Source organism: Crinia signifera, chromosome 7 (genome assembly GCF_055691185.1).
Source record: "Crinia signifera chromosome 7, ASM5569118v1, whole genome shotgun sequence".
Taxonomy (NCBI): Eukaryota; Metazoa; Chordata; class Amphibia; order Anura; family Myobatrachidae; genus Crinia; species Crinia signifera.
In genome coordinates, this window is record NC_139223.1 from 168,279,213 (window position 1) to 168,293,101 (window position 13,889).

The following is a 13,889-nucleotide window of genomic DNA, read 5'->3' on the forward strand; positions in this document are numbered from 1 at the left end:
AAGCATAGTGCATCTGGCCCTGGGCGAGATGTACTAAGCTTGAAAAGTGATCAAATGGAGAGTGATAAACCACCAGCCAATTAGCTCCTACCTGTCATTTTTTAAACACAGCTTGTGACATGACAGGTGATTGGTTGGTGGTTTATCACTCTTCATTTTATCATTTCAAGCTTAGTACATCTGGCCCTAATTATATTCACTATTTACCAATCCCGTATTAGTGTTAGGACACTATAAGCACTGAAGAGATGGAATGTTAGCTCTGCATTTAGGGAAGAAGGGTATGTAAGCCCTGGCACAGATGCACCCATCTGGAAGATACAGGGGGACTTACCTCCTGGGAGCACCAGGCACACTGTGGGTGGATGAGCAGGCATTCCTGGCACGAAGAGAGGGTGGCACTGCGGCTGGAGCAGACATTCACACCTGTGGAAGAAGTCAGAAGGATCAGGAGGGTGTAGAGGGCAATACCAGAACAAACCAATATATACAGTATATACTTAGTATGCCCAGAGATGGGTGACCAGCAGGAAGAATGGGGCACAGGAACAATGGGGCACTCTGCCAATCTGACATGCAACGGCTCCCTCCTATATAATGCCTGCCAGGGGGTATCATTATACACAGTATATACTTAACATGCCCACAGGAGGGTGACCAGCAGTAGGAATGTGGTCTGCTAGTGGGCACAGGAGGCACAAGGCATGCTGCCAGGCTGACCTCCTATATAATACCTGACTTATTATATACAGAATATACTTCGTGTGCCCAGAGGGGTGACTAGTGTTGGGAATGGGGTCTGCCACCAGGCACAGGACCCAGGAGACACTCTGCCAGGCTGACATGTAACAGGTCCCTCCTATAGAATCACTGCCAGGGGGTATCATTATACACAGTATATACTTAGCGTGCCCAGCAGCGGGAATGGGGGGTCTGTCAGAGGGCACAGGACCCAGGGGGCATGCTGCCAGGCTGACCTCCTATATAATCACTGCCAGCCTCTCATACAGGGCACAGGGTGGTACACTCCGGGTACAGGCCGGTGGGGGGGGGGGGTGAGGGTACCCGGAGTGTGGAGTTATTCTGCCCCCATAGTGAAGTCGCCCCCCTCCCGCACCGCCCGGGTTACCCCCGCTCACCCGCGGGTGTGTGCAGGAAGCAGCAGAGCAGGGTGAGGAGCAGGACGCGGCTCCGGTCCCGGCTGGTGCCCGCTGCCCCGGGGCTCATCGTGCAACTTCCACAGCTCGTCACAGGCTGCTCCCGCCGGGGGAACACCGCCATGCTGCACCGGGGACCCGCACTGCTCCCCCGCCGCCACTCTCTGCCCGAGTCCGGGGAAAGAGTCCGGGACACCCGCCGGCCCGCCCCGTACTCCGCCCCGATCACCGCCCCGCTCCAGCGCCAGCCCCACGGGATTATTAACCCTTCGTGCCCCTCACTGTTATTATTACCCTCATGCCCCTCACTGTTATTACCCTCCTGCTGATCCTGCCCCTGACTGTTATTATTACCCTCCTGCCCCTCACTGTTATTATTACCCTCCTGCCCCTCACTGTTATTACCCTCCTGCTGGTCCTGCCCCTCACTGTTATTATTACCCTCCTGCTGGTCCTGCCCCTCACTGTTATTATTACCCTCCTGCTGGTCCTGCCCCTCACTGTTATTATTACCCTCCTGCCCCTCACTGTTATTACCCTCCTGCCCCTCACTGTTATTATTACCCTCCTGCCCCTCACTGTTATTATTACCCTCCTGCCCCTCACTGTTATGCTGCTTTCAGACCGCCTCCTGCTGGTCCTGCCCCACGGGATTATCCCCTCCTGCCCCTCACTGTTATTACCCTCATGCTGGTCCTGCCCCTCACTGTTATTATTACCCTCATGCCCCTCACTGTTATTATTACCCTCATGCCCCTCACTGTTATTATTACCCTCATGCCCCTCACTGTTATTATTACTCTCATGCCCCTCACTGTTATTATTACCCTCATGCCCCTCACTGTTATTATTACCCTCCTGCTGGTCCTGCCCCTCACTGTTATTATTACCCTCCTGCTGGTCCTGCCCCTCACTGTTATTATTACCCTTCTGCTGGTCCTGCCCCTCACTGTTATTATTACCCTCCTGCTGGTCCTGCCCCATAGGGTTAACCCCTTCTGTCCCACACTGTTATTACCCTCCTGCTGGTCCTGCCCCTCACTGTTATTATTACCCTCCTGCCCCTCACTGTTATTACCCTCCTGCTGGTCCTGCCCCACAGGGTTAACCCCTCCTGTACCACACTGTTATTACCCTCCTGCTGGTCCTGCCCCTCACTGTTATTATTACCCTCCTGCCCCTCACTGTTATTACCCTCCTGCTGGTCCTGCCCCACAGGATTAAACCCTCCTGTCCCACACTGTTATTATTACCCTCCTGCTGGTACCCCATAGATTTAACCCAATACAGCCCTTCACTGTTATTATCCTCCTGCTGGTCCTGCCCTACAGGATTAACTCCTTTTGCCCCTCACTGTCACACTCCTGCCCACAGGATTAGTCCCTTCTGTCCCTTATTGTTATTACCCTCCTGCTGGTCCTGCCCCACGGGATTAACCCCTCCTGCCCCACACTGATACTCCTCCTGGTCCCATGCATCTGAGAAACCCCCTGATGGCCCACATTGTTACCCCTGCTGGGCCTCTGCCCCAGAGTTGCCCCTCTGCTTTCGGCCATTAGAGCCCAGTTATAGTGACTAGATAGCCGATTGGTCGGCATATGAAGGATGTCAGTTTAATCGTTGACCTGGATTTGGTTGACAGGGTCAAAAGGTTGACATGCAAATGGTTGATACAAAGTCTTGCTGACCTACCCCAAGGGGGGGGGGGGGATATTGCCCTGCTCTGTGAGATTAACCCCTGCTCCCCCCATCCTGCCTTGTGAGATTAACCCCCTGCTGCCCCCCATCCTGCCCTGTGAGATTAACCCCTGCTGACCCCCCCATCCTGCCCTGTGAGATTAACCCCATGCTGCCCCCCATCCTGCCATGTGATATTAACCCCTTCTGCCCCCCCTCCTGCCATGTGAGATTAACCCCCTGCTGCCCCCCATCCTGCCCTGTGAGATTAGCCCCTGCTGCCACCCATCCTGCCCTGTGAGATTAACCCCCTGCTGCCCCCCATCCTGCCCTGTGAGATTAACCCCATGCTGCCCCCCCATCCTGCCCTGTGAGATTAACCCCCTGCTGCCCCCCCATCCTGCCCTGTGAGATTAACCCCTGCTCCCCCCCCCCCATCCTGCCATGTGATATTAACCCCTGCTGCCCCCATCCTGCCCTGTGAGATTAACCCCTGCTCCCCCCCCCCCCCCCCCCCGCATCCTGCCCTGTGAGATTAACCCCCTCTGGCCCACCCATCCTGTATTGTGAGATGAACCCCCTCTGGCCCACCCATCCTGCCCTGTGAGATGAACCCCCTCTGGCCCACCCATCCTGACCTGTGAGATTAACCCCCTCTGGCCCCTCCCCATCCTGCCCTGTGAGATGAACCCCCTCTGGCCCACCCATCCTGCCCTGTGAGATGAACCCCCTCTGGCCCACCCATCCTGCCCTGTGAGATGAACCCCCTCTGGCCCACCCATCCTGCCCTGTGAGATGAACCCCCTCTGGCCCCTCCCCATCCTGCCCTGTGAGATTAACCCCCTCTGGCCCCTCCCCATCCTGCCCTGTGAGATTAACCCCCTCTGGCCCCTCCCCATCCTGCCCTGTGAGATTAACCCCCTCTGGCCCCTCCCCATCCTGCCCTGTGAGATTAACCCCTGCTCCCCCCCCATCCTGCCATGTGATATTAACCCCTGCTGCCCCCATCCTGCCCTGTGAGATTAACCCCTGCTCCCCCCCCCCCCCGCATCCTGCCCTGTGAGATTAACCCCCTCTGGCCCACCCATCCTGTATTGTGAGATGAACCCCCTCTGGCCCACCCATCCTGCCCTGTGAGATGAACCCCCTCTGGCCCACCCATCCTGCCCTGTGAGATGAACCCCCTCTGGCCCACCCATCCTGCCCTGTGAGATGAACCCCCTCTGGCCCACCCATCCTGCCCTGTGAGATTAACCCCCTCTGGCCCCTCCCCATCCTGCCCTGTGAGATTAACCCCCTCTGGCCCCTCCCCATCCTGCCCTGTGAGATTAACCCCCTCTGGCCCCTGCCCATCCTGCCCTGTGAGATTAACCCCCTCTGGCCCCTCCCCATCCTGCCCTGTGAGATTAACCCCCTCTGGCCCACCCATCCTGCCCTGTGAGATTAACCCCCTCTGGCCCACCCATCCTGTACTGTGAGATTAACCCCCTCTGGCCCACCCATCCTGTACTGTGAGATTAACCCCCTCTGGCCCACCCATCCTGTTAACCATTGCTGTCCCAGTATTACTCCTCCCTGCTCCATTATATACACTGTGAGTTTGCTTATTATTCTCGTTGTTGTTGTTAACCCCTCATCCCCAATTTTGAGTATGTGTCAGGGTCGACCACAGGAAGATCCACACCTCAGAACCGACATGGGTTTAGGTCGACAGGGTCATTAGGTCAAAAGGTCATCCTGTGTTTTTCATGTTTTTTGTCCCAAATGTCGGCACAGTCAACATTGACACCGTATCGTTGCACCACGTCCCCTCGCTCATCTCGCTGCGCTCGGCACACTGTTCTATTCTCACTTCCCGCAATAGTGGATGGTGGGGCATGAAATACCGCATGTCGGCACATGTCTGCTAAAGAAAAAAAACACGTCCCTTGTGCATGTCGACATTTTGATGTCGACCTATTGACTGTTGACCTAGGCACCGTCGACCTATTATCTGGATCCGAGGAGTCCTGTAATAATGCATGACACGGCCATAGAGGCAGATTGTGTGACCCTCCCTCCGGGAGATTGTCAGACTCTCTCAGTCGGCAGTCAATCAGTCGAATGGTCGATAGACACAATGTTGACATGAGAAACTGTCAACACGTAACAGGTTGAGAGACAAAAGCTTGACACAAGCAATAGGTCGACAAGAAAAAGGGCAACACATGGAAATGTTGACATGAGTTTGTAAATTTTGTATCTCGACATCAGTTGACATGTATACTGATATGGCAATCTTAGGATCTTCTACCCCTCTATTACATAGGCCTTTGTACGGTCCCCCCGCAGCAGGTAAGTGCGTCCCCCGCTCACCATTGGGTTGGGATCGTTTGGTCTACATCATTTTGGTCGACAAGCATTAGGCCGACACAGTTAGGTCGACATGGGGAATTGTCGACATGGTTCTAGGTCGACATGGGCATGGTCGACATGGGTCTAGGATGACAGGTCAATCGGTCCACAAGCATTAGGTCGACAGTCAAAAGGTCAACATGGGGTTTTTCACAGTTTTTTGACCCGAATGTCGACACACGACATGGACGCAGTTTCCAGTGCATCACTCGCGATGTTTCGGGCACGGTTCCTCGCTGCGCTGGGCACACTATTTTATTCTCCCATCACGCCCTAGTGGGTTGTAGGGTATGAAATACCGCCTGTCGGCACATGTCGGCTCAGAAAACAGTGAAAAACCCCATGTCGACCTTTTGACTGTCGACCTAATGCTTGTGTCGATCTATTGAGACCTATCGGTGTTGAACCAATGCTTGTCGACCCACATACTGTAGGTCCAATGACCGTATCCCTCACCATTATACGCAGTCAGTACAGCATGGGTGTCAATGGCAACAAGTGTCGACATGGACCCCCGGTTAGTGTAAAAGGTACCCTCGCATTGTGAGCGAAGCGAGCTGTGCTTCGGGCTCGGTGTCTCGTGATTGCGTTCTCCCTCTATGCCGACGGTGACGTAAGAACAAGCCGGTTTAAAAAAAAAGCCAGAAAAAACTCATGTAGACTTTTTCACGTGTCTACTTTTTTCATGTCAACATTTTGACCGTGTTGACATTTTGACCCTGTCAACCTATTACATGTCACCCTTTTGGGGTAGACCTGTTAAATTGATCTATCTATCTAGACGCTGTAGATCTATATACCGAAACCATGTCATGTATAGGCCTCATTCAGAGGTGAGTGTAGAAGCGCCTTTATTGCCGCACGCTGTCAGTGCCCGCATGCGCTATAATTCTGACTGGCTGAATATCAGCCCTGTGGCAGGGGCAGATTCTCCGTCCAAGTATGGCCTCCTATGTGTGGGCAACTGTCTGGGCAACATCTGACACTGATATGCCCGCGCCAATCTCATAGCACGCCCACATGACGGGCCATCTCCAAGCGTGACACCGCCCAGCCACCGCCTAGGACCGCCCACTACATTATCACTACACTTCTCCTGCGGGCCCCTGATTGCTCAGTATGACTAAGATTGCGTGCCCACAGTAGGGATGGCCATCGATGGCCATTCTGCAACCAGCCATTGATAGTCATAAACTGTGTGATAGATAACCATCGATAGTTTTAGCTATCAATGGTTATCCATTATCTTTGACTGAATGGCTCGTGAGCCAATCAGAACGTGGGGCGGGGCTTCTGCGTGTCGGAGGAGGAGTTATGCTCTGTGTCCTGGCACCTTGAAAAAAAGAAACATCGGTTCTCCTTTGCCAACGATGTAAGCAAATCATCTGGTTCTCCCACATCGATGGCAAAAGTTTATGACATCGGCCATAAACCATCCATGATTTTAAATCATCGATGGTCGATGCCCATCCCTAGCCCACAGCTCAGAACCAGGCCCACAATGAGGTGTTAGTAGTGTGCACCAACATCAGCTTTGTGAACAGCATTTTTGGTAGTCTATTCAGAAATAAGGGTACCGGATTCTGGGAACTTATGCCACCACTGGGGGGTAATAATTTAACTCCTGCCCTCTCTTGTAGGTACCCTGGGGCAGTTACATGCTGGGATTAGTAGGCACTCGTGTGACACAACTGGGGGGTAATACATTTTCTCCTGCCCCCTCTTGTAGGTACCCTGGGGCAGTTATATACTGGGATCAGTAGCACTAGTGTAACACCACTGGGGGTAATCATTTCCCACCTGCCCCCTCTTGTAGGTACCCCGGGGCAGTTATACACTGGGATCATTAGGCACTCGTGTGACACCACTGGGGGTAATAATTTCCCTCCTGCCCCCTCTTGCAGGTACCCTGGGGCAGTTATAAACTGGGATGACACCACTGGGGGTAATAATTTCCCTCCTGCCCCATCTTGTAGGTACCCCGGGGCAGTTATACACAGGGATCACTATGCACTCGTGTGACACCACTGGGGGTAATAATTTCCCTCCTGCCCCATCTTGCAGGTACCCTGGGGCAGTTATACACTGGGATGACACCGTGGGGGTAATCATTTCTCTCCTGCCACATCTTGTAGGTACCCCGGGGCAGTTATACACAGGGATCAGTATGCACTCGTGTGACACCACTGGGGGTAATAATTTCCCTCCTGCCACATCTTGTAGGTACCCCGGGGCAGTTATACACAGGGATCAGTAGGCACTCGTGTGACACCACTGGGGGTAATAATTTCTCTCCTGCCCCCTCTTGTAGGTACCCCAGGGCAGTTATACACAGAGATCAGTATGCACTCGTGTGACACCACTGGGGGTAATAATTTCCCTCCTGCCCCCTCTTGTAGGTACCCTGGGGCAGTTATACACAGAGATCAGTATGCACTCGTGTGACACCACTGGGGGTAATAATTTCTCTCCTGCCCCCTCTTGTAGGTACCCCGGGGCAGTTATACACAGGGATCAGTATGCGCTCGTGTGACACCACTGGGGGTAATAATTTCCCTCCTGCCCCATCTTGTAGGTACCCTGGGGCAGTTATACACAGAGATCAGTAGGCACTCGTGTGACACCACTGGGGGTAATAATTTCTCTCCTGCCCCCTCTTGTAGGTACCCCGGGGCAGTTATACACAGAGATCAGTATGCACTCGTGTGACACCACTGGGGGTAATAATTTCCCTCCTGCCCCCTCTTGTAGGTACCCTGGGGCAGTTATACACAGGGATCAGTAGGCACTCGTGTGACACCACTGGGGGTAATAATTTCACTTTTGGGGCCCATGTGTTATGTTTCTGTATATCTTTATCAGACAGAGCTGAGCGGTGGGCATTGGGAAGAGCAGCCAACGGTAATAAAGTGCGAAATAAGGACGCGTTACTAACAAACACACAACGGAAGCTCGTCAGGGGGTCCAGCACTGTAATAACAATAATCTCATCCAGGTGTTAAGTTACTTTATTAAGATTAAAGGTTTCAAATAAATTACAGGGAAAAAGTCATGTAAATCAGGTCCTGTACATTACGTCCAATGTAGTCCCAATGTCCTGGCCGATGGCCGGTCACCAGCGCTGGCCTACGAAGTCGGAGACGCCGTCTGTGGGATCCCAGATTCCTTAAGTGCACTGATCATACCCCTCCTCTCATTCACGGAAAGGGGCTTATTGTACCCGCCAATAAGTCCAGTGTATATAAAAAATAACACAATCAAAATATAGCATTTAAAAAAAGGTCAAAATGAATCAGGCATCAAGGCTGTGACGAGGGGCCGCTCATACACCCAGGGGTGTTTTATCAAGTCTGATCCATGTCTATCAGCGTGGGGACTGTCATTAACAGGACCGACCTGTACTCATCCCCCGGGTGGGCCCAGATGATAAGAGACTCTGATCTCCAGTTCAGAAACATAAAAGACAATGAACAATATAGTAAAAATCTAGAACTAGTCATATAACCTACATAATAGGCGACACCAGTCTGCGTCCTAGATCTGAAATTATATGGCGTTGTAGCGACTTATCACTATCCTCCTGACCGTGGCGGTGGCGATGTATCTAATGTGGCAATAATTATAATTTTTTTATCAATCAAAAATGTTAACAGTCAGAAACCAGCCTCTGAAGTGGTGCGTGGGCCCCATCCATCCTAGAACCCTAGACCTATCCCAGGCCCACCCCGGATCCCAGGATGGAAGCGGTCTGATATCCTTGACCTGCGATAATTGCGGCGTCGAATCATTTGTCCCAGTTGAAACGTTTTTGGCTCTTGAGAAAACTTGATACATTGTACTTCTGGGGTACATGCTCCCCCTCGGGTGTTTTCTGGGGTCCATAATTGTCCATAAGCAGTCCCCGAGTGCTTCTAGTATTGTCTGTCCTTCCGTGCCATTTCATACCAGTGATTCTGTAATGGAAAGAGAGACAAGATCAACATTAACACAATGCCATCAGAGCAGTATCCGGTAGTCGGTTGTCAATGGCAACCTACTGCATTTCGGCCTTGTAGTGTTGTAGTGTAGTGTTGTAATGTAGTGTAGTGTTGTGTTGTATGGAAGTGTTGTAGTGTAGTGTTGTAGTGAAGTGGTGTATTGTAGTGTTGTAGTGTAGTGTAGTGTTGTAGTGTAGTGTTGGAGTGTAGTGTAGTGTTGTAGTGTACGAGTGAAGTGTTGTAGTGTAGTAGCGTAGTGTTGTAGAGTAGTGTACTGTTGTAGTGTAGTAGTGAAGTGTTGTACTGTAGTGTACTGTTGTAGTGTAGTGTATTGTTGTAGTAGTGTAGTGTAGTGCTGTAGTGTAGTGGTGTAGTGTAGTGTTGACCTTTTGACTGTCAAATTAGACACCGTAGACCTTTCAATCCACAGCGGTGGCTTATAAAACAGGTTACAGCGAGTGCACAGTGAGGGGCCCATTCAGCCTTAATCCGTACGGAGCCCGTCTCCGCGGTGTGCTCGGAGTGAAGTGACTGTATCAGCATCATTCATTGGAGTGAAACTTAGGGGTAAATTTACTAAGACGGGAGTTCTATTGAAGATGGGATGTTGCCCGTAGCAACCAAGAGACCAAGCACAATATTCCATAGCCCTGCGGATCGCTTGGGAGCCCCCCTCATTACCATTGTGTAATTTTGGCCCTGCCCCCTCCTGATAGACCTGTGAATACTGGGGTAGATGTATTAAGCCTGGTGGAGATAAAGTGGAGATAATAAAATAGAAGGGGATAATGCATCAGCCAATCAGCTGTGTTTGAAAAATGAAAGTAAGTAGCAGATTGGCTGGAAGCACCCTTCATAAGGCTTCATACATCTGCCCCACTGTGCCTTCTCTCCTCCCCATCTACAACATACTGCTGGGAAGGGGCGGAGCCAGTATGACCCGTTTCCATTAGAATTGTGCCCCTCCTGAGAGACCTGCCAATCATGCCATTTTCCACTGCACATCATCTAAAAGCTAGATTTGTGTAGATACCCTGGTGCACATGTTACATCTGCCCCACCTGCAGTGCAGCATGAACTGTGCCTTACAATAACGGACCTGCAATAGCAATATTAGACAGATACTAAATACGGGAGTTAGAGCAAATGGTAACAGTCACTGCACATTCACTTGTAAACTACCAAGTACCAACACCAGGAGTTGGCTATGGATATAGCTAACCCAGGAATATAGGAATGACTATTAAAATAATCGATAAGATTCCCCAAGCAGGTGATGATGCATACTATCTACTATGTCCAATGTAGGCAACAGCAGAATCTCATTATCCTGCAGTGTGGTAATAAAGGGGTTAAATATACCTCTCATATCTGAATACAAGACCTACTTCCCTACAAGGGAGAAATGTACCAAATTATCTGAAATACAGTAGAATTCGGATTCAATGTGTTTGAAAAAATAATATTAAGTCTTGTATGTAATAGCAACATTTATAAATCAGAAGTCCTTTCTGTTACAGTGAGTGGATACATATAAAACAGCAGACAAATACAACAAAGCTGCAACAATATCCAATAACAGAACAGCCACACTGCAGGAAGCAGAACACGCAACAATATAATCATGTGATTTCCCTATAATAACCCAGTACTAATCTATATATATATATATATATATATATATATATATATATAATACATGCTAAACATTCACTGGAGCACACAAATTCCAGTTTTTTAATCACATTTTCTTGACTTTATTGCACATCGTACTATCCTTAAGAAGGTGGAATTAGCACAGCTTCTTTTTTTTTAAAGATTAATAATAAAGGTTATATTTTAAATAAAGTGGAAACTATCAGTTGGACCTATTGCAGAGACATCCTCTGAGTGCACCCAAAATCCAGTACCCTTTCCTCTTTTTTGTCTAACCAGCTGTTACCCAGGTGTACAGGTTACATCTGCCCCACATGCAGTGCAGCATGGGGTTACCCAGATGCACAGGTTACATCTGCCCCACCCGCAGTGCAGCATGCGGTTACCCAGGTGCATGGGTTACATCTGCCCCACCTGCAGTGCAGCTTGGGGTTACTCAGGTGAACAGATTCTCCTGCCCCCTCTTGTAGGTACCCTGGGGCAGTTATATACTGGGATCAGTAGCACTAGTGTAACACCACTGGGGGTAATCATTTCCCACCTGCCCCTTCTTGTAGGTACCCCGGGGCAGTTATACACTGGGATCAGTAGGCACTCGTGTGACACCACTGGGGGTAATAATTTCCCTCCTGCCCCCTCTTGCAGGTACCCTGGGGCAGTTATAAACTGGGATGACACCACTGGGGGTAATAATTTCCCTCCTGCCCCATCTTGTAGGTACCCCGGGGCAGTTATACACAGGGATCACTATGCACTCGTGTGACACCACTGGGGGTAATAATTTCCCTCCTGCCCCATCTTGCAGGTACCCTGGGGCAGTTATACACTGGGATGACACCGTGGGGGTAATAATTTCTCTCCTGACCCATCTTGTAGGTACCCCGGGGCAGTTATACACAGGGATCACTATGCACTTGTGTGACACCACTAGGGGGTAATCATTTCTCTCCTGCCCCCTCTTGTAGGTACCCTGGGGCAGTTATACACTGGGATGACACCACTGGGGGTAATAATTTCCCTCCTGCCCCCTCTTGTAGGTACCCCGGGGCAGTTATACACAGGGATCAGTATGCCCTCGTGTGACACCACTGGGGTAATAATTTCTCTCCTGCCACATCTTGTAGGTACCCCGGGGCAGTTATACACAGGGATCAGTATGCACTCGTGTGACACCACTGGGGGTAATAATTTCTCTCCTGCCCCCTCTTGTAGGTACCCCGGGGCAGTTATACACAGAGATCAGTATGCACTCGTGTGACACCACTGGGGGTAATAATTTCTCTCCTGCCCCCTCTTGTAGGTACCCCGGGGCAGTTATACACAGGGATCAGTATGCGCTTGTGTGACACCACTGGGGGTAATAATTTCCCTCCTGCCCCATCTTGTAGGTACCCTGGGGCAGTTATACACAGAGATCAGTAGGCACTCGTGTGACACCACTGGGGGTAATAATTTCTCTCCTGCCCCCTCTTGTAGGTACCCCGGGGCAGTTATACACAGAGATCAGTATGCACTCGTGTGACACCACTGGGGGTAATAATTTCCCTCCTGCCCCCTCTTGTAGGTACCCTGGGGCAGTTATACACAGGGATCAGTAGGCACTCATGTGACACCACTGGGGGTAATAATTTCACTTTTGGTGTCCATGTGATATGTTTCTGTAAATCTTTATCAGACAGAGCTGAGCGGTGGGCATTGGGAAGAGCAGCCAACGGTAATAAAGTGCGAAATAAGGACGCGTTACTAACAAACACACAACGGAAGCTCGTCAGGGGGTCCAGCACTGTAATAACAATAATCTCATCCAGGTGTTAAGTTACTTTATTAAGATTAAAGGTTTCAAATAAATTACAGGGAAAAAGTCATGTAAATCAGGTCCTGTACATTACGTCCAATGTAGTCCCAATGTCCTGGCCGATGGCCGGTCACCAGCGCTGGCCTACGAAGTCGGAGACGCCGTCTGTGGGATCCCAGATTCCTTAAGTGCACTGATCATACCCCTCCTCTCATTCACGGAAAGGGGCTTATTGTACCCGCCAATAAGTCCAGTGTATATAAAAAATAACACAATCAAAATATAGCATTTAAAAAAAGGTCAAAATGAATCAGGCATCAAGGCTGTGACGAGGGGCCGCTCATACACCCAGGGGTGTTTTATCAAGTCTGATCCATGTCTATCAGCGTGGGGACTGTCATTAACAGGACCGACCTGTACTCATCCCCCGGGTGGGCCCAGATGATAAGAGACTCTGATCTCCAGTTCAGAAACATAAAAGACAATGAACAATATAGTAAAAATCTAGAACTAGTCATATAACCTACATAATAGGCGACACCAGTCTGCGTCCTAGATCTGAAATTATATGGCGTTGTAGCGACTTATCACTATCCTCCTGACCGTGGCGGTGGCGATGTATCTAATGTGGCAATAATTATAATTTTTTTATCAATCAAAAATGTTAACAGTCAGAAACCAGCCTCTGAAGTGGTGCGTGGGCCCCATCCATCCTAGAACCCTAGACCTATCCCAGGCCCACCCCGGATCCCAGGATGGAAGCGGTCTGATATCCTTGACCTGCGATAATTGCGGCGTCGAATCATTTGTCCCAGTTGAAACGTTTTTGGCTCTTGAGAAAACTTGATACATTGTACTTCTGGGGTACATGCTCCCCCTCGGGTGTTTTCTGGGGTCCATAATTGTCCATAAGCAGTCCCCGAGTGCTTCTAGTATTGTCTGTCCTTCCGTGCCATTTCATACCAGTGATTCTGTAATGGAAAGAGAGACAAGATCAACATTAACACAATGCCATCAGAGCAGTATCCGGTAGTCGGTTGTCAATGGCAACCTACTGCATTTCGGCCTTGTAGTGTTGTAGTGTAGTGTTGTAATGTAGTGTAGTGTTGTGTTGTATGGAAGTGTTGTCGTGTAGTGTTGTAGTGAAGTGGTGTATTGTAGTGTTGTAGTGTAGTGTAGTGTTGTAGTGTAGTGTTGGAGTGTAGTGTAGTGTTGTAGTGTACGAGTGAAGTG

At 50.2% G+C, this 13,889-nt stretch overlaps 1 protein-coding gene across 1 annotated transcript in view; it reads right to left on the reverse strand.

The window, feature by feature from the left end:
* ITGB5 (integrin subunit beta 5) overlaps window positions 1-1,360 on the reverse strand; it is a 47,451-nt gene extending 46,091 nt beyond the window's left edge. The window contains 2 exon segments of the mRNA XM_083154270.1: window positions 335-426; window positions 1,140-1,360. Coding sequence (XP_083010396.1) covers window positions 335-426; window positions 1,140-1,281 — 234 coding nt within the window. The 5' untranslated portion in view covers window positions 1,282-1,360.
* Between the last annotated feature and the right edge of the window lie 12,529 nt (window positions 1,361-13,889).